We start from the raw sequence: 24,750 nt of genomic DNA, 5'->3' as shown, positions 1-24,750 counted from the left end.
TGTGTGACTGTGTCTGCCCTGCCTGCCTGCTTGCCTGTGGATGCATGTGTGCAACTGTGTGTGAAGTTTGCCAGCAGTAGCAGAGTTATGAATCAGATCAAACACACACATAGTGACACCAGATCAAACACACACACACACACACACACACACACACACACACACACAGTACTGGTGGTGGACCGAGCTGAAGGGCCCCAGCCGGGTGCGACTTTGATCCTCACCACAACATCCGCTCTTCCACTCCAACACTGCTTTTCTGCTACTCGTCTGTCTCACGTGCCCCTCAGGACACTTATCCGCGACTCAAGTTACTCCTCTCAGATCCTCAAATAGAGCTCAGTGTGCCTTCAAACACAGAGGATCCTCCTCTTGTAACCGGACACTCGGTGTGTAGCATCCAGATTTGGAGCCTGTAGATGGGCTGCACGGTCTCTGAGGGAGGGTTGTGGTTAGTGTCACCATCTCAATGGCCATGAGAGTAATAATAACTCAGTTATATACGCTGAGTTGTGAGCATGAAGGGGTGTTTTGTTTGAGGATGAGCCAGAGGTGAACGTGTAGTGCCGGGTTGCCTTCTTTAATCTTGGTGTTATATTACTGAGATGTAATTTGCGTCATTATTCCAAACGAAGAGGATTTACTCAAAGAAGTGTTTATATTGATCTAAGTATGAACTGAAATAGATCTCGTCGGTAAGACATCCCTCTGTTTGTTAAAGGAGACCTTATATGCTTTTCAGGGGGTTGATCAAATGTTGTGTCGGTAAAAAGACACAAACCCAGAAACATGGAAGAATATAATAGCGATCCATGTGAGCTACATGCTAAGCTGTGACCTCCTCAGCAAGATATGCAGTGATACTTCCTGTGTGATGTGAAAATCCCCTTACGATCAATGGAGATGATGATAAGATGTAGAGAACCACTGTCAGATTAAGTGTCTTATGAGGAGAGCGGAGCTAATAAGCTAAATTTTAACATGTCAAACCTGATAAAACATCATCAGGGCTCATCACCCAAAGGAGCACAATGAATTCACTGTAATAGGAGAACAGAAACCAGCAAGGCAGCCAGTGCCTCAGCAATCTCTGAATAAGCAAGTTGTAGAGTGATGATGCTAAAGATACATAATTAATTACACAAAGATATATAATTACTGTACTGAGGGGAAAAAAATGATAGCATCAGACGAGCAAAAACTTGGCAGCAAACATGAGATTGTATCATCTCCTGTATCCCTCGAGCTCAGTCACACCCAACCTGTTGAACTAACTCGATCCCATCTCAGTAGCTGCACACTGCTAATAGATGTGATCTAAATATCCTTTAGATTTAATACCTTTCTTTCTTTCTTTCTTTCTTTTTTAAAGATGGTTTCAAATTATTAGACTTAAAACTAACTGCAGTGATTGCTTGTGAAGAATCAAGTGCCAATACATCATTTTGACATGTTCAATTACTGTGGTTTAAAAAAGAAAACACTGCTCCTGAAACACCTCGTCAGCAGTCTCGCCTTTAAGTCCTTGTCTTGCTACATCACCATGTCACACATTTGCATAATTTATGCCTAGGTGCTAGATCCGCACGTAAGAATTGATTAAGCACAGCTGTTGTTGTAAGGGTTCTTGGTCGGGCATGTGTGAGCTGACCAATCAGAGCAGACTGTGTATTCAGGAGGAGGGGCCTTAAAGAGACAAGAGCTAAAACAGAGCATTTCAGATGGAGCGGGAATACAAGGCTGCAGCACTGGACAATCTGAGAAAACTGGAAACTGTTTCTTGAGGAATAAAGCATGTAAACCTATTCTAATAGTAACCCAAAACAAAATTACGAACCTGAAAATGAGCATGATATGTCTCCTTTAAGCTGTCATCTGAATTTTTTGCACTATTAAAAGAAATGCTAACTGTCAAAGCGGCAGGGTATTGCGTGTTATAGATTTTCCATCATATAAACAAACAAAAGAAAAGAAGAAAGAAGACCGGGGTGTAGAGGTTTAAAGTTTGATATTCAGTCTTTCTGCAAGGTTCATTCTCAATAACATTTCATCAGTTTTCACCGTACAGTATTGGTTTGGCGAGGAGGATAAAGCCTGATTGTTGTTGTCCAGATGTTGATGCCCGGAGCTATAAAAATCTTTGCGTGGCCTGACAGCTGATGGAAAAATGATGAGCGGAAGTTAGGGACCATCTTAAAAGTGCATGCAAAATGTCCAACAGAACTTTTCCGTGGCTTCTACAGTAGTTAAGCTCACCTCAGACTGCTTTGTTGTTGAGATACATTCAGTTTTTATCACTTGATTAATTCAGGCACAGCGCTATTTTGTACATTCCAACCATGTCTTGTCTAAAAGCGGTAAATTAACAGATACAGATCTGCATTATCAACAGCTTATCTCTCAGTTACCCTTAACTCTGTCTTCAAGGACCCCAACCTGTGTTGGCACATGAGGACTGGCCGTGTACAGCCAATGATTCTGAATTTCTGTCTGTTGTTCTGGACACAGTTGTTGGGACAAGCCTCCCTGTAATCCCCTCGACTAGGACTTGGCTGCTCCTGCTGTAGAGGAGATGAAGACAATGCTTCTCACTATGGAAATGTGCTCAGACTCTTTGATGCTTTATTCACTTCAGCTTTTCAAAGGACGTGTCCAGTTCTCCAGCTCCCTCACACCTTCCCCTCCCTCTAACCCACCGCCCCCACTATGCCGGCTCTGATCGATCCGACGACGTCTCCCGGTCCCGCATGTCATCTTTTTTCTTTGACACGGCTCTCCTCTCCCTACTGCTTGGTATTCTGGAGTGGGAATGCATGCACCATCGCAGATCCATCAGCTCCGATCGGAATGCCGCACCACGGCTCGGGAAATGGAGGGATGAGAGGAGAGAGAGAGGAGAGAGAAAAGGGGAGGAAGGGAGAGAGAGGGCAGGTCAGTGGCTTGTCGACATCCTTCCGGGACCAAAGCCTCAAATTGACAGGGAGAAAACGAGGAGGAGAGTGAGAGAGAGAGAGAGAGAGAGAGGGGATGGGGGAGGACGAGAGTAAAGGCAAGAAAAAGAGCTCCTTTTCATTTTTGAGGGGCCACTATGGTTAATATCCATTTCTTTTCAAAACAGCTTCTCTGGGGAATTTAAGGAGCATTCGAGTTTGTGTACTCGATCTTAAAGGATTCCGTAAGGACTGTGTGTACTTGTATCAACAGAAGAATATATTCTTGGAGTCTTGGTTTATAAATGAAAACTCTTGTATTTGTCGTATTCAGGCCACATGTAGGAACTGTACATTAGATAACGGAGACGTCATGAATACAGAGGAGGCCAGTGAAATGCGCCTCTCTCATTAACTCGCTGAACTCACAAAGAACTGGATTTGGTCCCCGGGTGCTGTACGGTGGTTGCCTAATGCTCCTCGGGGATAAGTTAAATGCAGAGAACAAGTCTCATAATGTTGTGCTTAAGATGATTGCATGTGGCCATTAAATATCTTCCTGAAGGGTAACTCCACCGATTTTAAGCAGTGGAGTGTCTTTACAGGTCTAGAGGTCTACAGGTCTTGGGAATCACTGTGTAAAAGTAGTATGAAGCCTTTTGGGGCTCCAGAGGAAGCCGCATGTTATCTGATGAATTCCCTCCAGTGATGTCACTCACTGGCTAGTTGCATTGTGGGTAATTTAGGCATTGCACTGTTTTGGTTAAGAATAAATGGTCAAAATTGCCACAGGAAAACCAGCGATATCACCTCTTTTATTTCACACATTCTTCTTCCTTTTTTAAAACCCGGTGCCTACATTACCCACAATGCAACTTACCCACTGAGTCACATCACTCGAGGAATGAGAGATTTGAATGCAGCTTCTTCTGGAGCCACAAAAAGCTTCATACTACTTTTTTCACAGATGCAGTAGTCCTCACCTACCAAGACCTTTAAACACATTTCAATGTTTAAAAATTGGTGGAGTTGTCTTTTAATGGAGGAACAGGTTTATTTCAATTGGGCTGCAGCCACCAACCTTATCGCTGCGCAGAAAGACGAGTGCATCTACTCATAACATCGACTAGCTTAGTGGGGACATGCATCTCCTTCTGTCTCAGACATGGTTGGCGGGTGTTGTTCAGTTGAAGGAGTCCCATCCAGCTATATTATATTTGAGAGAAGGCGGACATCCCTGTAGTCTATATCTCCGAAACTCCGCAACTTACACCAAAACAAAATCTAGATTAATAAGTAGCACTACAGCTAAGAAAGAAAATGTGCATTTTTTTAAAATTCTTTGAGCGAACTGGCCCTTTAGTAGAGTACATGCAGATTGTCAAGGCTGTCAAACAGGGTATGATGAAGGTTTCCAGGACAGACAGACATGTGAAAGGTGGAGTATATACTGTACATGATCCACAGATATAGAAAAACAACAGTGAAACAGGAGTAAAATAAGTAAACAAACTAAATAACACAAGACCTCAGGGTCATCAGTCAAAGTGTTCGTGGCAAAGTGTGCAAACTGACTCTCCGATCTGAGCTAATATATTAATTTTTCTTTTTGTTTGACAGTGAATGTTGCACTCTATGCATTTATCACCAAATACACCTGTAGACTTGTACTTATCTCATTATGTTCAGTACTTGCAGGTCTTCATCAGTTCAGGCTGTAGTTTAAATGTGATGTACGGTACACTGCCACAGATGTAACAGGCTTATAGAGTCAGCCATTTGTAGCCGGTCAATGTGCCCCAGGGTGGGATTTCTGACTTGAGCATATTCCAGCGAAACTCTGTCCGCACACACAGCTCGGCACATTTCCCTGTAACATACACTGTACTTTTATATCATCGGCTCACTTTTCCTCCCTTCAGCTCACTCACCCCCCCCCCCCCCACGTCAGATGTGAAGAGGGAGAAGTAGACAAGCGCTGATCATATCGATGTTGTCTCTCTTCTTCATTTATCGCCCTCGTTCTTTCTTTTCAAAGCCTCTCCATCCTCTCTGTCTCTCTCTGTGTGTTCTCCCCCATGGCTTCCCTCTACAGCAGTGCGTTGCCTTGGTAATTACCAGTTGTCTTAAACAGACAGATGGAATAAGAGAGAGTGACGGGCAATTTTCCCAGTGCCTGTTTTCCCCGAGTACGTGCACGCAAGTCCTGTTTTTTTTTGTGTGTGTGTTCTGTATGCAAGCTTTACTTTACTTTCTCAGTCTCCTTTCCTCACCCCCCCTCCCCCACCGCCTCTCTCTTTGAGAGGCGGTGGGGAAGGGGGGCAGGCGTTTGTGCACGGCCTGATGTGTGTGTGTGTGTGTGTGTGTGTGTGTGGCAGACGTGGGGAATTACCTGACAGAATGTGTTAGTCCAGGACGGGGAGCGGGACAGTCTCATCTCCTGCTGTTGTGTTAGCCATTTTAGATGCCAGGTGTCACTCCGGACCTCTGTGTGGGGCCCCCCCCAGGAGGAATCACTACTGTCCCCTCCTCTTCTATTCTCTCCTCTTCGCATGCCCCCCCAACACAGTGCTGGAGTTAAGAAAAGGAAACTCTTTAAAAACTGTCAGGGGCAGAGAGAGGGACGTGAAGGGGTGGATGGAGAAGAGCTGCGAGAGAAACGGCAGGAGCAGACAAAGCAGGGTGTCGCGCGTGATCCGTCGATGTCACCTGAAGCGCATTCATGTCTAATTAACTTTCCTCTCTTTCAGGCCGGCATGATCAGGGTGGAGCAAGAGGAGTTTTTTATCGAGCCGGTGGAGAGGGGCGACGGAGTGATAGAGGAGGAGGAGGAGGAGGGAGGAGGAGGAGGGAGGACGCACATCGTCTATCGCTCCTCAGCCGTGAAGAAAGCGCCCATCGGCAGCGCGGCGGCAGACTACCACTCCAGAGGTCAGTCTGCGGCTCCCACTGCGCCGTCCTCCACTCTTATGCACCCTCCACTGGATGCTTCACACGCACACTTCAGCACTGTGCTCTATTTAACTCCAGCTCCTCTAGTAGCCACATGTGGAAATTATTTAACGCCCCCTGACTGCAGGGCTGAGTAATCATCTCTCGCTTTAATTTTAAACCATTTCTCTTAACTTTTTTTTTTTCCTTCTCTGCGGCCCCTGAAACAAACCAGTGTCTCAAGCCACTTCTTCCCTCATACACACCTGGTTATATAATCATATCCATTGTATGCAAAGACGGTGATCCACACCCCCCTGTCAAAAAGATTACACCTACACACACTCAAGCGCATCCGCCTGTCACCGCGCTAAGGAGTGACATATGGTGAAGCTCGTGTTTGACTGGTAAGGTAGCACCCTCTGTGTCTTTTATAGAATTATACGCTGCCTTGGCTGCCTTAACAATTAACAGCTGGCACTCAAGGCTTCGCTTTCTCGTCGTGTCTGCCTCCATTTTCCACTCTGCGGATGAAATAAATGAAGTGAAACAACAAGAAGGCCTGTTATTTTAGAGGAGAGCATAATACTTACAGTTTGGCACAGCGTATCAGCTCAAGGATTAGAGGGAGGGAAGACAAATACGCATTCAAGCAGGCTTTAATACTGAAGGTCTGAGTGTTATCACGCAAGTAAAAAAAAATATTTTCATCATAAGAATTCATCTATTCATCGGTTTAATATTGTGTAACTCCCAAATCTTTAAAAAAAAAATGTTTTATTATTATTATTACAATTAAACGAGAAAAACAAAATCTGGCCTTTTTTCATGCAGTGAAAAGAGGCTGATGAACTTGCTTGAAGGAGCGGTCCTTAAAATCTATTTAATCAACTGAATTCATCTCACTGTGTGTTTTTTTTTTTTTTTTATCTCTTTAGCCGAACACAAAATAAGCGGAAGTTTAAATGAAATTGAAATTCGGGAAGATGCATATATTTATCCTTTTATATAACCCAAAGTAACAAAAAGCATCAAAAATGTCTTTAATTGTACGATTCAGTTGGGTCAGTTGGCAGAAATGGTCATGTTTTGTACAGTAGCACAGAAAAGACAAATCGCTCATGTTTTTTTTCTTATATTTCATTCATCCTAAGACTGGGTGGAACATTGACATGTGGAGAATAACACTTGCATTTAGTGACACTTACTTAATATATATTAAAGAGATATTGTGCATATTTTCAGGTTCATGGTCTCATTTTGGATTAGTAGTAGAATAGGTTTACATGCTTTATTTTCTCAGACTGTCCAGTGCTGCAGCTCTGTATCCCCCCTTCTGTCTGAAACACTCTGTTTTAGCTCCTGTCTGCTCTGATTGGTCATCTCACCCACGCCCGAGCCAGCAACACTCTGTGTCTTCAGTCGGCTCTGTCGTGTTCGCAGCTTCCAGTTAGCTTAATGTCTACGGTGAATACAGGCATAATTTAAGCAAATGAATGTGATTTGGTGACATAGTGATGTCGAGAAGTCACAGAATTAAAGGCAAGACTGCTGACAAGGTGTGTCAGGCACTTCAGGAGCAGTGTTTTCTGTGGGAGAGAGGAGCTCTCGTTGGTGCACCCCGAAACAGGAGCTTAATTAAAATGATTGAAAAGATTTGTTTTGGAAAGAATCTGTTTATTATTAGATAAACATAAATTTCATACAGTGGCAGAGGCAGTTTGGGAAAGATTACTTTTCCTAATTACATAGAAACCTCATCACTGGTATTGATTTTTTTCCCCCTTCAGGTGTGTTAAGAATTTGAAAAGGTGCATCGAATCAGGATACAAAACCAAAGGGAATATAAAATCGTAGAAAATTTATCAATTTTCCGTATCGTCAGCTGTACAGTCAGAGTTTAAGAGCTCGGCTTGCTGGGCAGAAATATTACTACAATGCATGCCTCGGGCTTATGTTACTGGAAGTGGCTGCCCGATCGCCGGGATTGATCTGATGCCTGCAAATCAATCAGTCGTGACCCTAACCCAGCGCAGGAGTCTGCACCTCAGCTAATCACCAAAGCAAGAAAATAGTCTCACAGAATCAAGTCAGCCATGTTGTACAGGAGCGAGCCGAGGCGCTTTATAACGAGTGTTTCGCAATAGATGTGATCTGTGTGTCTTCCTATTCTGAGCAGTTGACTCGAGAATGTCTAATAATATACGGAGAGAGAGAGAGAGTTTCCATAGGAACACCCAGTGAGGACAGACTGCGTTAGAGTAACACAGATCTGCTCCCTCTGTTACTGATACCTGGCAGAACATCCACATACTTTCACACACACACACACACACACACACACACACACACACACACACACACACACACACACATGTGATCACGGGAACGCGCACCCTGAGAAAACCTATGCAGAAGTCACACACACAAACACACACACACACACACATATATACATATATTAATATATATATATATATATATATATATATATATATATATATACATATATATATATATATATATCCAGGATGTAACCACAAGCAGCTCACACAACTCCCTTGATCATACATTTACACTTCTGAACAACACATTCGCGGACACACAGACACACACACACACACACACACACACACATAGAACACGTCTCACTGCTCCTTGTTGTCTTTGAATCTTTCTTTCTAATGAAGAGTGGGGTGCAGATCAATAGCGTAGGATAGAACAGGCCACAGTGTGTGTGTGTGTGTCTGTGTGCGTGCTGTATGGCGTGGGCATGAGTTCTGTGGTCGTCTGGCTCTGAGTGCTGGGATTTTCAAGGCTAAGCAGACAGACAGACAGACAGACAGACAGACGAGCAGGCATGTGCTGCTCCCAGTAGCATTTGATGTGGATCTCTCTCTTTCTCTCTCGCTCTGTGTTTCTCTTGTCTTTTCTCCTTTTTATCTTTGTCTTAGCTATTCTAGACCACAACATTATGTAAACATAGGTTTACCTTCCAGTTGTTACATCACATCACTGTAACATCACAGCCACACATTATAGATCTGCCTCTTCCAAACCAAATCCTTTCCCCTCTCTCGTTCTTTGATTTCCTTCGTATTCTCTTCCCCGCGCGATCGCTCCGCATTGTAGATCAATCAGGGACATTAGCGAATTAATTACTAATCAATCAATCATTTCTGGAGATCGCCAAGCCAAGCCTGCTTAATTCACAGCCAGTTATTGAATGTTGGACTCATTTCCTGGCTAAAGACGGAGGCAAAGGAAGTTATATTTAGCAAGGTAATAGAGGAGCTCAAGAAGAAGAGAAAGAGAGATGAAGAAGGAGTGAGATTGATCGGTTTCTTACACCATAGGCTGAGGAGGTGTGAATCAATGTCCTAAGTGGGGAGAGCAGGCTTTATTATTAATGTGGCACATTTGTCAATTAATGGCCGTAGCGTTAAAAAACGAAGGATTGCCATTCATTTTTTTTGCTGGCCGGACGGAGGTCCATCCCTCAATCTGTCTTTTCCTCCAGCCCCTCACAATTTTATTTTATCTCCTCCTTTCATCTGTGGTTGTGATCAATGTTTTCCTGTTCTTCTTATTCTATTCCCTCTCCTCCCTATTTTTCTTCTGGGTTTGCCCTAAACAAACCCTCATCTTGCTTTCTGGAGTCCATACATATGTTTTTCTTTCTTTCTTTCTTTCTCTTCTTTTTTTTTTTTTTTTTACTTCTGCTACCCTCAGGGTGGGGTTCAGTATTTTCCCAGTTGGATTGGGCTGTCTGTGTTGGGTTTGTTGCTATAACTCCATGTATACAAGCATGTGTATGCGTGCCAGTGCAGTGTTGTGTCCAGGGCACTGAGGCCTGCCCAAGCAAAAGGACAACCACAGGGCTTTTTTCCCACAATCCCCCTCACCTAGTCCTTTACCTGGACTAAACTCCCACGCAAATGCATAAATGTCGCCATTTTTTGTTTGTTCATGTTGTGAGACATCTTTTCTGTTCTTTTTGCATGTTGTGGTGAAATGTAACAAAGTACATTTACTCAAGTTATACTTAAGTAACACATTTAGGGAACTTGACAAATATTGTACTCATCACTCCATCATTGTTTGGTCTACAAAATATCCACCAGAAAATGTTTAACATCTAAGAAGCTGAATTTAGAAAATTTTGACTCTTGTCCCCTTTAACAAGTGAGTCAAGCCAATTGATACATTTTCCGAATAGCTGGTGATTGATTTAAAAGCTGACAACCAATTGACTAAAATAGTCAGTGATGCGACTCGTTAGATCAGCTGGAAAATGCATCGTCACAAAGCTGAAAACAAAGGAGTTGCCTTTTTTTGTGGTTCTCACAGGTACGCTACAAACATATGTAAACATATATATGATAATTACAGTCACAGGGAACATTGTGGGTCATGTGGGCACCAGGTTTGGACAGAACGAAGAGTGCATGGGATAAAAAACTTGATATCTCTCATTCTGCTGCATCAACTTTGATCGTTTGTTTTAAAACTGCCAAGAATGAGTCCAACAGTGTTACAGGAGAATGTGAGGCCAGTGGACTGCTTTGAAAAACCTGGTACCTACATTACCCAAAATGCAACTTTCAGCCACTGAGTGAAATCTGTCGAGGGCATTTATCAGATTACCTGCAGATTCCTCTGGAGCCACAAAAGGCTTTGTACTATTACTATACTACTCTTTCACACAAGCAGCAGTATTTCCCAAGACCTGGAAACACGTTTAAATGTGTACAATTGGTGGAGTTACCACAGTGTTGTATTCAAGGTTTTACTTATCAAAATGACTTGAATACTTCTTCTAACACTGTGTGTATGCTGTGTTCTGGTGGCATGCTAACAGTCATTCAGCTGTGTTCTGGGCTCGTGTTCACAGCAGGTTAAAGGACCGTGTTACAAAAATGTAGCCCTTTGCAGCTGACTTGTTTTCCTTGACATTTCAGAGATCTGTATTGTTCTGAAGGCAGAAAGGCTCCCTGCAGCCTCTTGGGAGGGGGGGCATAGCAATTAGCTGGTGGTCTGACAATGGGCGGAGGGTTGAGGCAGCTACACAGGAACCTGTGCGTCTGCACAAAGCCAGCGCTGGTTTTTGCCCCTCAGGCGCTGCTGTTCTGTGCTGTTCTGTGCTGTTCTTGTATGGCTTATGCTTAACTGCACTGTGCTTTACTGGTCCTGTTGATGTGAGCAGTGGTTAGGTCACTCACGTCGGTGTGTGCCACGTGGCGCCGCACCGACGCGATGACGCCTCAGCTCCGGCTTTGAGAGGAAGCTGGAGGGGGGTCAGACGGAGGCCAGTGGTGCTAGTCACTGTAGCTTAATTTTTCCCTGTCGAATCCTGAAAATGAAGGGGGCTCCCTCGAGAACTCACCCTTCCTCTCGCTCTCTCTCACTTTACTCCCTCCTCCCTGCTCTGTCTCCGTCTCTGCTGGTGTGACACAAGGATAGTCATATGGTACAAGGGTTTTTAAGTGGAGACTCGTGACTAAGCACTTCTCCTCTGATCCAAGCAAACACACACACACACACACACACGCACACAAAACATAAATGGCCTGAACTCATCTTCAGTGTGTAACAGAGGGTCCCAGCAGACACTTTGCAGTACAGCATGCCTCTTGTTGGACTCCCAAAGAGCCACCTGAAAACCTCAGAAAGGTGACGTCCTTCTGATGTCATCAAGAGGCTTATTTAAGAGGCCATTCTAAGAACATCCTTTAATTCCATTTGCTTCGGATCTGCACTGCCACAAGCTGTGAGTGCACATGGACAACTTTGATGGGAAATTAATGTTTCATACAACCCTGGTCTTACTTTTGTAGATGTAATCGTCATTCCAACATCAGAAAGAAGCCCGATTAGAAAAGGAACTCACAGTCAGATGGTCAGATGTTTATGTCAGAAAACGAGGTTGAACACCGAAATGATGACTAAAGTGTTGTAAACATCCAACACAGTTGAAAGACCAACGTCATGGTTCAACTTTGACCTGCTGTTGTTGCCGTAGTTGTGCGACAGTTTTCCTCCTTTTGCCACAGGAAGCAGACAAGAGCTTGAGACAAATAACCAGACCAAGACTGTCACACACACACAGTAACACAAGCAAGCATTAACGGAATAGCCGCAGAAAAAAGTAAAGTAGTATGCGTGAGACAACAGGAAGTGGCAGACAGATGGGGGTTAAGAAAAATATTGTGCGAATGGAGAAATTTTGCTGACTATTTCAAGACTGGCTACGGGGCACTTCAAAATTGAGAAAGAAGATTGCAATTTCGATTGTGACTTGGATCATAAAATTAAACAGATAGTCGACTGTTCACCCGTCTCCATCCTGTCTAATTGTCAGACCTCTCCGTTGTCCTCAATGGGACATTTCCTTAATAATAACTGAAACATTGCATTTTTACAATCAGATTCCTCAATACACTGGCCCGGCCCCCTGAAGCACCATGTTCCCTTTCCAGCACTGTCTTCTCATTTGCACCCAAAGCAATATTGTGTGTCTAAGCCCTGGTCTAAATTAAATCATAAGCTGTCTATCCTTGTTTAAGCTTCAAACCCAGCAGTTTAAGAGGAGAATTCCTTCCCCATACATAGCCTATGTAAACAATGTCCTTTGCCGCGGCTTGTCTGAGGCTGAGCATTTATAGCATGAAAAACCCAATGTTTAGCGGCAAATTCCAGGATTCGGAAACATAAACTCCAGCGAAGCATTATATAGACGATAAATACAGGCTGTAAAGCTCAAGATAGCTGTTCAGAATGTAAGTGTAGCCTGTGCAGGAAAAGAGGGTGTCAGGTGGAGATTTTTCAATTAAATCTTAAGTAGGATCCAGTGTGAGGAATTCAATTTCAGCTTCTTTTATCAAAGATATTAATACAAAACTGTTTTGGCATAACGCCCACGTGTTTTGTGTCCATCTAATAAAACTGGCCCGCCATGAGCCTGTTCTCAGATTTTCAGTTCTGGCCAGGTTATCGCAGCAGCTGCTGCTTATTTCAGGTCCACAGAGCAGCGGCACCACACTGTTTTACAGCCCGAATTATGTACAGAACATGTGCTTTATGTATGTAATAATGTGTAATGCTATATAATAATATGGGCGTTATATTGGGCAGTAGGGATCTGCTTTGGTTTAGCAGTGTGTGTTAGCGCATACCTGCATAGGCATGCGCACAGGCAGCCGAGCATGCACACACAAATACACACACATGTGCTGTACGCGTGCGCACACACACGCGCGCGCGCACACACACACACACACAGATACAGTATATATGTGTGTGAATGAGTGCTGGCCCAGGTGTGCCTCTGGGAGGAAATTACAGTGTTAGGAGGGGAAGTATTCCAGCAGCCAGCTGCTTCCTCTCTCCCTCTCTGCGGCCACTGGCTCCGTCCCTGGAGAGCACGACTGGCTTTTCACCACACTCAGCATATGTGTGTGTGTGTATGTGTGTGTGTGTGTGTGAAGCATTCCAGCATGTATGTGTGCTTCCCTGCGCATTTGCTTTTTTTTTCCTGCCTTTTTTACTCGTGACTGACTGGCAGCGTTTGCGCGTCGACCGGTGTGCGAGTGTATATTTGTCTGTGTGCCTGCGCTGTGTCCCTCTGTGTGTGTTCTCCCTCTGGCTCGTCTGACTCCTCACCTGCAAGTAAGCTCCCAGCAGGCCCTCCATTGAGCCATCACTCAGTGTGCCACAGCGCTGCCTTTAAACAGAGGAGGTCTCCAGGGATAATAGCAGGGCGCGGCCGACCTCTGCTCCAGTCTGCAGCCACCACTGCTGCACTGACCCACACACACAGTCTGTGTATGTGTGTGTGGGTTTCTGCGAGACAAAGAGAGAGTGAGTGAGTGAGGAGAGGATGAGGTAGAGAAGAAGGGAAGCCTTGGAGGGATAAAGGGCTATAGTGTCATTAGAGTCTCAGTGATTGAGAGAGCGTCACTATAATCATGGTGATCATAGTGTTTTGACGAGATTAGCACCTTTCTGAGCCTTGATGGTGCTTCAGATGTTGGGTTCATATTTTCAGTTCCAGATACTTGATGTTAAAATCGTGCTGCATAGCTGAGTGTGTGTCCTTGTTTTGTTTTTTTCTATTTATGAGAAATAATGATTAACTTCAGGGCAAAGGCTGTTGTTGGAAGAAGCTGACATGATTACCTGAGGAGAAAATAAAGCAAGAAAAATCTAAATTCACAGAGTTTTTATGTAAACATTGTTAATACAAACAATCCCAGAATTTAAAATTGAGGGGTTTTTAAAAAATGTTTTATTTACTTATTATTTTCCAGTCTTACTGTAACCATGCTAGTTTTTCCATAACCTATGTTTTTGTTGCCTGGCCTTAGCCAGTCTTTTGACACAACAATCTCTCCTGAACTGTAAAGGGGCCGTTAGTAATAAATAAAAAGAATTGTCCCCTTACTGTTAACTGTAGCTGCCATTAGCTTGTTAGCTCACCTGGCTGTGCAGCTAGCACTTCTATTAGCTGACTCTGCCCAGACTGGAAGCATGCAGCACCAGGGGGAGTGGTGGTGTTGTTCCCTATACCTTTAACAATCTGAGATGAAAAATTTGAAAACTTCCAACTTTTGATGATAAAAGTCAGGAAAAAATAAAAAATAAAAAATAAAAAATGTTGAGTTTTGCAGACTTGAAAAAAGAACAAAAAGTATAGTATTACCTTTTTAGAACACTAAAGTCAGCAATATAATGTTTGGATGAAACCCCAACATCTATATGTCACTCTTAAGCTACGGCCGCTCCCCTCTTCAGCTCTGGCAAACCAAAGGTACAATACATTGCCACAGAGCAACATCTCAACTGACGTTAGATTTAAAATCTCTGCTGCAAAACACAGAGATTCATCTGAAGATGATATTAATCATTGTTGTAGGAAATCATTTTGTGTAGACGTGAGTGGGATGGACGGTCATTTACATGTCAAGTCCCACACTGAGAGTTTAAGTAGATACACGGGATCTAAGTGATGATATTACTGTGGCTATGAGTGTGCGATGATGATATATATATATATATATACATCATATATATATGTCATTTAATGCACAGTTATTTTTACGTATGCAGCCTTAATTACAGGGCTTGCACACAGCAGCAGGTACAACTGTGTGACTACAATTACGTGCAGCAGACCTCCCTGGAGGTGGCCAGTGTTCTGTGTTAGCATCAGTTATGTAACCAGCCAACCTAAGGGACAGAAGCTCATGGAAGATGAGATGGCGTGTGACTTCCTTCCTCCCACTACTGTCACAATGCCGCAAACACACTCTGTACACACACACACACACACACACACACACACACACATGCATGCTGTGTTAAATCTGGTGCTCCTCAGAGAAGTGTCGGAGCCACTGCCATCGCTGAATAAGCTTCCTCGATGTGCACGCTTGAGCAGAAATATTTGACATTGTTTTTCTAATGTTCGAGCGTCTACACAGCCATGGTGACACAGATGTTCACTGTGATTCCGGCTCCTCTCAGGACTGTGTGGGAGATCTCCTGTTGGTTGAGTGGCATCTGTTGAGGCAGGGCAGCTTGCACCTTTATCATCTTTTTAAGTACACAGGGTTTAGCGACTCCCAGCACGGCCCCACCCGACATCACCCTGAAATGAAGTCCAATCAGGCAGAATAACACCTGTGTGGGCACGCAGCGCCATTAAACTTCCATCTAATGGTCCCCCTGTATGAACAGCCACTCACTAAAACACCATGTAGGTTAATGTAATAATGTGTGTGTAATACTACGGCAGCTGATTCGGAGGTTAATGGAGCCTCTCATGTGAACGAGGCTTTCATCCCAACACATTCCCCGCTTATTACAGCAGTTTCCTTATCCTGTGTGTCTGTTTGTTGTGTGTGTCTGTGTGTGTGTGTGTGTGTGTGCGCACCACTCATCTACTTCAGCGAGGTGTAAACATGTTCCTCAAGAGCAGAATCATTAGAGTCATGGCGAAGTGTGGTTTTACCCTTTCAGGAGTATGTGTCAGTGATTAAAGCAGTGTTTGCTGACAGAAGTCTGCTTTCTGGAAAATTCTTAGACAGACATACGAAACAATGAAATGTGGCAGAACATAAAAAGAATGCACAGAACAATTCCAACTAAAGCGTCACTTACTGGATTTTTCTATAGCTTTCAACATTATCACGTGACTTTCATCATCTGCTCAGTTGTCATGGAGATGGGGCTATTGAAATGCAAGTTCGTAACTGATATGATTTCCTCTTGCGCACTTTTTTAGTTTATGAGTTAAGTAAACCATGACAGGTTATTCCTGACCTTGGTCACGTCAACAAAAACAATCTTGCCTCAAGTTGAAAGGGTGTCACTAGGCTTTCAACTGTATTATAACCACAAACAAGAAGCCCTAAAATTTCTACAGATACAATTTTAGGTGTTACTGTTACTCATGATTACAATTCATGTCAACACATAATTGCCCCTGACGACTGGGGAAACTCACGCTGCTGATGAAGATCATGTGGAGTGGTTGAAAGCACCAGAAAAAAATCACTAAATGAAGGTCCAAGCTTGGAAAACTACTAATTTTAAATAAAGGAAAATCAAGGCAATTTGTATGTATTCATGTTAACTTTTCTGAAATTGACATGTCTAGAAGACTTTTAAACTTGTTTTAGTTGTCTTGATCTGTATTCATCAGAGCCACTTTAAATAGTTGAAAAAGCTTTGCAACCTTTAAATGACAGCTCTCACCAGATCACATGATGAGAACATGCATCTTCAGAGCAGCAATAGCCAATTAGAGTTGATGTATGTTTGTAAAAAATCTGCTTTTAGTGGTCCATCAAATTCATACGGACACTTTATCATTCTCCCTTTCACTTCCGAGTGAAAGGCATCACACTGTGTCGTTCTTGTTGACCCCGTAGACAGTTTACATTCACTTGTCCCTCACTGGAATACATCTTTATTTCTTTAATATTCACAAACAAAGACAGAATATGTTGCTGTTTGTGCACACGATGGCTGTAATGTACCATCGTCCATCCACTGAGAATGAAATTCTCAGAGTGGAGTATGCGCCTCATGGCGGCTGTCTGATTAGCGGAGTGATATGTGGTGGTGGGAGTTTGTTAGGCTGCAGTTCATTTGCCGCTGCACACCCAAGGGAAGTTTAATTGAATAAAAACTCGGCTCTGTGCTGCTTCATTCAACAATAGCTATAATACTAGCCATGAGCGTTGAGGACAGACAAACTAATTTATGGCTCAGACAGTCAGTAGGTTAAAATCCGGTGGGACAGGTGACAGATTAATGTTTATATTATTTCAAACATGATGTTTAAAGAGGGGGGCGCAGCAGGGCAAGAGACATTCAAATCATCTCCCATATCATCAGTTCTCTGCTCCCACTAAGCAGGCTGATCTGTCTTGCGGCATTAGTTTGATGTGTTCAGATTTAGCTCAAATAACAGCGGAGAGATGAGAAAATAGAACAGAAAGACGGAGAGAGGAAAACAAGGCCCGCTTAGAACTGAAAATACACATATTGTCATTCTGTTTACTGCACCCGCTGAACCGGAGTGACTGTCAAATTGAGATGGGTCATGTCGTGGTCGTCTGTACACTGCTGATCCCCAACCTTTAATGCCGTGCCCTCGCGTGGAGCAATTACAGTAACACAGCGGCGGTAGGAGGCAAAGGCTGGGTTATTACTCTTTATTTTTCAGAGAGCTGCGATAATCAAATGATATTTTTTAATTGTGTTTTTCCTCATCTCACAGGCTGCATTCACACCCTGCATATTGTGGCTGCGGCAACATGATTTAGTCACTCTCGGGTGTTTGAAAGGCCAATACGCGGTCTTTCAACCACGATCGGACACAATAATTATTTGTGATTTAATGGAATGGATTACAGTTTCATTTACAATCAAGACCATTTATTATTCCAAAATACTTAATATGACTGTGAATGTGATTTAAATGAAGAGAGATGTACAGTAAGATTACATGGCGTTTATGTGTTTTTATGATTGTAACCCGAAGGTTAAATTGAGTGACTCTGTCCATGAAACTCAGAGTTGTCAGGATGGGTAATGAGCTCAGTCTGTGGGGACTTGGCTTAGGGACTTGAAGGTCGGTGGTTCAAGTCACACCCAGACCAAAAAAAAAAAAAGAGTGATGTGGACTGGCAGTTGGAGAGTGCTGGTTCACATCCTGGGCATTGCCGAGGTGCCCTTGAGCAAGGCACTGGCCCCTAACACTGCTCATTGGGCACCGTGGCATGTGTGGCTGCACCTTCGCTCATCTCCTCTACACTGCTTGTGTGTGCGCACCTGTGTGTAATGTGAGCGGAAAAAAGAATTTCCCAATTTGGGATTAAAATAGTATATAAAAAAAACAACCTTTCAAAGAAAACTGTAGAGATTGAAACCTCATAGTTGGGTTTTATGATTATATATTGAGTTTCAGTCACTATCCCATTTCATATGTTTTAATACCAGTGATTAGCCTTGCTAAATATGCTTTGGATGAAACAAATTTGTTGCTTTGGATTGTGCTAAATTTCTCCCCCTGATCCAAGAACAGTGACATTCTCGAGCAACACATTCTCGCTCCCAACTCATCGAATACGGCAACTTGGTCAGTGGCCTTATATGGCTGGAAGCCGGTCGCTAGTCTAGGTCAGCGGACTCCAATTCTAGCATCATTAGTTCCTGTTGCTCTCAGACCGGATAGAGGCACTGAGACGAGGCACTCGAGGACGTGCGTGAAGTCTCAATCTTTGGACTGTAGTGGAAAATAGTGCACTGTACATTTGCATTAAGTTGAATTCTGGGCATTTTATGCAAATCAGGGGCGTCCAGCATGATGCCGCACCTCTGCAAACTAAACGTTGTCAAGTTAAAATAAAGGCAGATCGCCAAAAATGTCTACAGAAACACATTTTGCTGTAATGTAAGAGAAAGTTGCCAAACAAGCCGCCATGTTGGTCCTTGAGTGTTTTTCGTCTGATCGGTTGCAGCCAGTGCGTTTCTGCCTGTGGTTGTAGCAACTTTTAGTCAAGTGTGCAAAGCTGGGAAGCATGAAACGACGCTCCTGTGGACACACACCTTGATGCTCTACCTGGGCCTCTGGTGTCAGTTTTAAACGTGAAGGGCTCCGCAGTTAAGTAAGCAACTATGCGTAACTTGCATCGTCCAGTTAGACTTCAACAGAGGTACATACAGCATCTCTAGGGACGGGCATTGGAAATTAGCTAAGGCTATAAATGCTATGATGCTTTCTGTTGGATTGTTGTACAACCCACATGATCTGTATCTGTCCCTATTAAATAAACCAAAAAAAAAAAAAAAATTGAACTTAGAAGCTTAAGGCCACTGACCAGGCTACTGTATTTAATGCTTTGGGAGTGAAAACAGGCTGTCTTCAGCAAACAGGGTGCAGCAATTTGAAAGTAAAGACTCTGATTTAGATCCTATGTCTGAAACAATTTTCGTGAGGGAAATGTGTTCTGTGTGTTTACTTTTTTGAATTATTTTTTTTCACCTATACCATAATCTCTCCCTGAGATGAAACAAGTGCTTTGAATTTCTCAAACGAAACCATTCAAAAAACGTGAATCAGAAAAAGGACACTGAGGCCAAGTGCTCGATCAGGAGAATGCAGCGAGGAGAAAAGACGTATTAAAACCTTTTTGTAACCGGGATCATTAATTATTCTTTAGATGTAAGTAGTGGCTCTGCAGATACATTCAGGATGAACATTTGTTCGTTGCCAGTGAACCTCAGATGTGTTCTATAGAAATGTTTCCTTCTTATGTTGATCTGTCTGGCTTTACATTACACAAAGCGTTTATGATAATGCAAAATAATCTCCATAATAACCACATGAAAAGCTGCATAAATGACTTCACGGTAGGTGTAAGCTTCGCTCGGCTGCGGCAGCGAGACAGGAGGGGTCATGAGTTTGAGAGTATTCAGTTTGTTCTGCTGCGGTGTGATCTGTATCCGAGGAGCGCGTAATAGCATATAATTGAGCCACTAGATTACACAGCCAGTTGAAACTGAGTGTGGAAGCCCTTTGCTTTTATGTAATGTGTCCTCTGCAGCTGTGGTCACAATCACGCTGAGACAATTACCGAGCGCGCTGGCATGTCTTCGCTGCCGTGCTCTTTGCTTGCGTGCGTTGTCGCTCCCGCCATATGTGTCGTCCTGTAGGGATGAGAGGGAGACGGGTCGTCCTCCAGAGCAGATGCTCTGACGCCAGAGAAAAGTTAGTTCACTTCCCTGGCATATCACCCGCGTTCCCTCTGTGATCCTTCACTTTCTCCAGATTTCCTGCCATCGCTCAGAACTCTAGGAGATTTCTGAAAAGATTCCCAATCACGCTGACAAACCCCAGTGTTCTGGCTTGTGATCATCTATGTGTGTGTGTGTGTGTGTGTGTGTGTGTCTTCTACTCTTACTCTGCTCATAACTCCTCCTTTTGCTCCCTTTTGCTGTCTTATTTTCTCTTCTTATTATTTTTCTTCCTGTCCTCCCCCACATCATTGAACTATCTACCCCCTCGCCTTTTTTTCTTTTACCCCTTCCTTGCTTCTCTTTTTTTTACTTCTCTTTCCTTGGCTGACCCACTCCATAAAGAGCGACTCCACATCAGGCTGAAAAAACAGTGCTTCACTGGCCCAACCGATAAAAAAGTTTAGATACCTGAGCAGCATCCTTGCCGGATGTGGTTGGGTGTGTGCTTTGTTGTACTGTTACTACAAGCAGTGATGGCACGTTTGGCGACACACCCTGGATGACACTTAGACCTCACTGCAGCAAGTAGAGAAGTTAAACCACTGGAGGCAGAAACATGATTTTCAATTTTGCCATGAAGCTCAGGAAATGTTTTGTGGACTATGAAACTTTAGGCCATTAGCATCGCGGTGAGTGGGTAATGACTGACTTTTCTTTTTTGAGGTGACCTGCTCCTTTAAGTTACTCATTAAAGAGTAACTTAAAGGAATTCTCATTTTCCCTCCGAACTGTGGGAGTCCTTAACGCTGAATGTTATATTGTGAAGCCGGTCAGATATTTGGTCAAATATCGGTGCAAGGCCATCTTAATCTACACATCCCCACTTCCTGTGTGGACAGGAAGTTCATTGACAAAGCACCATCAAAAGCCTCTTGTTGCTGCTGAAACACCTACAGTCAATGTAAAGAGGTCATTACAGAACACAAATTCATTAAACGTCCAAAGCTGAACTTAATGAGACTCTTAATGATAATAACTTTTAAGTTGCGCTTTAATCTTCTCCCTCCCTCGCCATATTTCCTGACCCTGAATCCTCTCTGGCCTCCCTGCTGTAATGACTTTGAGCCAGGTTTTGAGATCACAGCGTGTCTGACCATGCAAAGAATGACTCACATACAGCAAAGTGCGGGCCAAGTTCAGTCCTGGCTCAAGTTATTCCACGTTTCCTCCCACCACGTCTCTCTGCGTTTGAATTCTTTCATGGCACCAGTTCCACTACAGCGTAGTAGATGTTGTTGACTTTTCTCAATGTTAAGCATGATAAATATACATACCTGGGATGTTTGCATTTTCAATGTGTCTGTGTTTTACATACGCTTTTTTGTCGTCCCTCAAGATGAACCGGTAATAACTCAGGCACAGATTTCAAAGCTTTCTCCTGTTAGGGAGATAAACAAGATAAAAACAGGATGGTGAGGAGCGGAGGGCAGATTAGAAGAAGTAAAAAAGAAAGATGAGGAGATGAGAGGCAAAGTGCCAAAACTCCCTGTCACTCCAGTTCAAACCTCGGCGGCAGCGGTTCATGGCAGGACTATCTGCGATTTAGCTGTTGATGAGATGTTAAAGCTATTAAAAAGAGAAAACAGAGAGAAAAAAGCAACACTGTAAACAATTAAAGTCTTCTTAGAATAACTGCTGGGAACACTGTTAAATGTTTCACCAACAAAGCTGTCATCTAGGCCTTTTAGAAGGAAAAAAAAGATAGAATCTGCCACGAGGAGCTGTTTTCAGATTTTCAGCGAACAAAAAAACAGGAATACGGCTCTGCTGAAGCAGCCACACTGTCACAACCTCTCTATGTGGGTTATTTTTACTCTGAAAGCAGATAAATACGGCAATTACTTATGTTTAGCTGAGCTGCTAAAACACCAAGCCTGCTAAATCCTGCTAATTAAGTCCAGAGAGGTAAGAAAAGAGGGAATATTTCTGTCGAGATATGAGAAGACGCTTCTTTTTTTTTTCAGTCGAGAACTTCTAATCTGCTTTAATCACAGCTTTGATGGGTTTGTGCCTTTAATGCCTGTGCTCTATTGACACACCCACACAATCTAAAAATGAGGAGAGCCCTCGATACATCACGTCGTGTGTTTTTGTGCGTTTGTGATGTACTTTGAAAACTGTTATTTCATGATACGAGCAGGCATATTTATTTTCCCGTACTCTAATTTACCCGGAGCACACATGAGAAACACACACAGAGGCAGACGCGGCGGAGGTGTCTTCCTGTGGCAAAGCGTGTTGTGCTGTCTGTCTGGGTAGTCAGGGCTGAGATTGCCAATAAATAGTGGCCGGTGGCCTTCAGCATCACCAGCGGGGAGAGATTTGTGTTCTCGTGCCTGATTGGTCCACGCCTGAGGAAGAGAACAAAACCATCTCGTTAATCAGGGAACACTGTGGGGACACAGTGTGTGTGTTTCTGTGCCACTCACACTCGGCGCTGGTGGCGCGTTGTCAAAATGCTACGTGAGAGACAGAGAAAGTGAGTGTTGTATGTGTGCAATATTATGTCAGGCGATTGAGACGGCGGCCGCGCAGAGCTGAGCTGATGGGTGACAGATGACTGGGTGTTAAAGGCCGCAGGAGCAGCCACGACTCACGCGCACACGTGTGTGTGTGTGTGTGCACGAACTCCTAACTGCGGAAGCTGTCACATTATAGTCCTACCTGTGCTTACCTCTCCTCCTCGCACCAATTTTCACCTTTAGGGGCTGTCAAATAACGTCTGGTGTGATATGAAGTGTGAGTTTGAGTATGATGTGCTATTTTAACACCAAAATTAACAAGTTAGTCCGTCTGCTTTTTTTCTTCTTTGGTGTGTTGGTCAAATGAACTAAATACAGGGAATAGCTGGAGACAATGTCGCTTCTTCTTTTCTTCTTCTTTTTAATATCTTTTACGTCAGTCAAAATGGCTTGTTGTGTGGTTTGTTGCCCCCCATAGAGTGCCGTAAATACAAATCCCAGGTCTGTAACAGTGTGTGAGATGTAATGTACAACAAACAAAACTTAGTAGGCCATAAGAATGTTATGAGTTGCAAACTGTTGAGCGTCTCACCCTGTTACAAGACACTGTGCCATCAACATGATTTAGAAGCTGTTATTTTGAGCTGAAAAAGTCCCATTTGTTGCTTTAAAGGGGTAAATAGAGACCTTAAATGACGTTCTGAATTCAGAGTTTTGTTCAAATATAGACCTTATCGGAAGTAAAATAACTGTAAACACTATTTTCAGGCTTTCTGCTCCACTTTTTCAAGCTGTTTAAGTACTTTTCGCCCCCCGAGGGTTGAAACTCATAACAACTGTTTTTGCTTTTCTTGGTCCTGTGTGCCTGACTGTGTCAAACTGCCAGGTTCAGGGGCTCACACCCAGGCTGTAAATGTATACCCGCCGGTGCTGCAAAGCAAATGTCGGCTCTGCGTTTAATCAAAAGCGAGAAAAAAAAAAAGCAAAATCAGAAACTCAGCTAAAGCGCTGCACTAACATATTGGGGAAGTATTGATTCGAAATTCGAGATGATGAGTAAACACTGGATCATGGGATTTACATTTCAGTCAGCCGATTTATGTCTCTTAACTCTAATCTCACATTAGCTCACGCGGGGATACGCTTCTACAGACAGATGCTTATGAAAGATAAGGTGTGTGTGGGGCTTTCGTACTGTGGGAAGAAATATTCCAACTTCTTCCAGTAAGTCAGAGCTGACCGTGATCCCTTAAAATAGCACCCAAGAGTGGACATTCCCACAGTGACATCATTGCATCAGAATGGATCAAAATGTATTTTCCCAAAGTCTTTCTGACCGAGTGCTTAAGTGGGGAAGCTGGTTCCTCTGACTCTAACTCCAGGCCAAAACCACTGCTATGGCCGCAGGCAACTGTGATTATTTCTGACAGTGCAATGAAAGTAAAAACAATAATGTAAAAGAGTTCTCCAATGATTTAGCTTCGCACTCTCGCAACACTGTCAGCAGACAACAAATCCAGGTGTGTTTTGCTGGTTATGCGTGACCTCGAGTCGATGGCCTCAAGCAGAGATGAGGAGCGGGCCTCAGAGGTCTGATCAGCTCTCTTGTTCTAGTGAACTCGTAGTCTTCAGCCCTGGCCTGTATGCTGACTCAAGTGGCTGCGCTTGAAGCATTTATCAGACAGCTCCCTCTAAAGCCACAAAAGATTTTACAGTCTGAGAGGTTTTTTTTTTGTGTCTCGTGCAGCAATGTGTCCCAAGAGCGATAAACAGATCGGTGTGTCAAATCAGTGCAGTTCCCCTTTAGATATCGTAATGTAATGTTGTTTTTTGTTCGTTTTTTTTTTTCACTTTAAAGAGCAAACTTCACCTCGTACTGCAGCAGCCCCCCGTAAGTTAGTAAAGAACCGAAGAATTAGGCTGCGAGTGCTCGTCAGAGTCTTTGACAGGTAAAGTGCCTGATCATTGTCGATTCAGAACGAGACTGAAAGATTCATAACTTTACTGTTACATGATAAATGAGCCCGTTGTTGCCGTTATAACACCAGATGAAAGGCGATACCACCACACCAACACTGCCGATAAAATAATGGCTGATCACAAAAACCTCATGATGC

At 43.4% G+C, this 24,750-nt stretch overlaps 1 protein-coding gene across 3 annotated transcripts in view; it reads left to right on the top strand.

The window, feature by feature from the left end:
• The window catches only part of LOC115569117 (A disintegrin and metalloproteinase with thrombospondin motifs 2-like), a 135,860-nt gene that overhangs the window by 50,298 nt on the left and 60,812 nt on the right, over window positions 1–24,750 (top strand). For all 3 annotated transcript variants that reach the window (XM_030397053.1, XM_030397052.1, XM_030397054.1), the window contains one exon: window positions 5,681–5,861. In XM_030397053.1, the coding sequence (XP_030252913.1) occupies window positions 5,681–5,861 (181 nt within the window). The remainder of the gene's footprint in view (window positions 1–5,680; window positions 5,862–24,750) is intronic.

The sequence above is a fragment of the Sparus aurata genome, chromosome 18, assembly GCF_900880675.1.
Source record: "Sparus aurata chromosome 18, fSpaAur1.1, whole genome shotgun sequence".
Taxonomy (NCBI): domain Eukaryota; kingdom Metazoa; phylum Chordata; class Actinopteri; order Spariformes; family Sparidae; genus Sparus; species Sparus aurata.
This window is presented reverse-complemented; position numbering and strand designations above follow the sequence as displayed.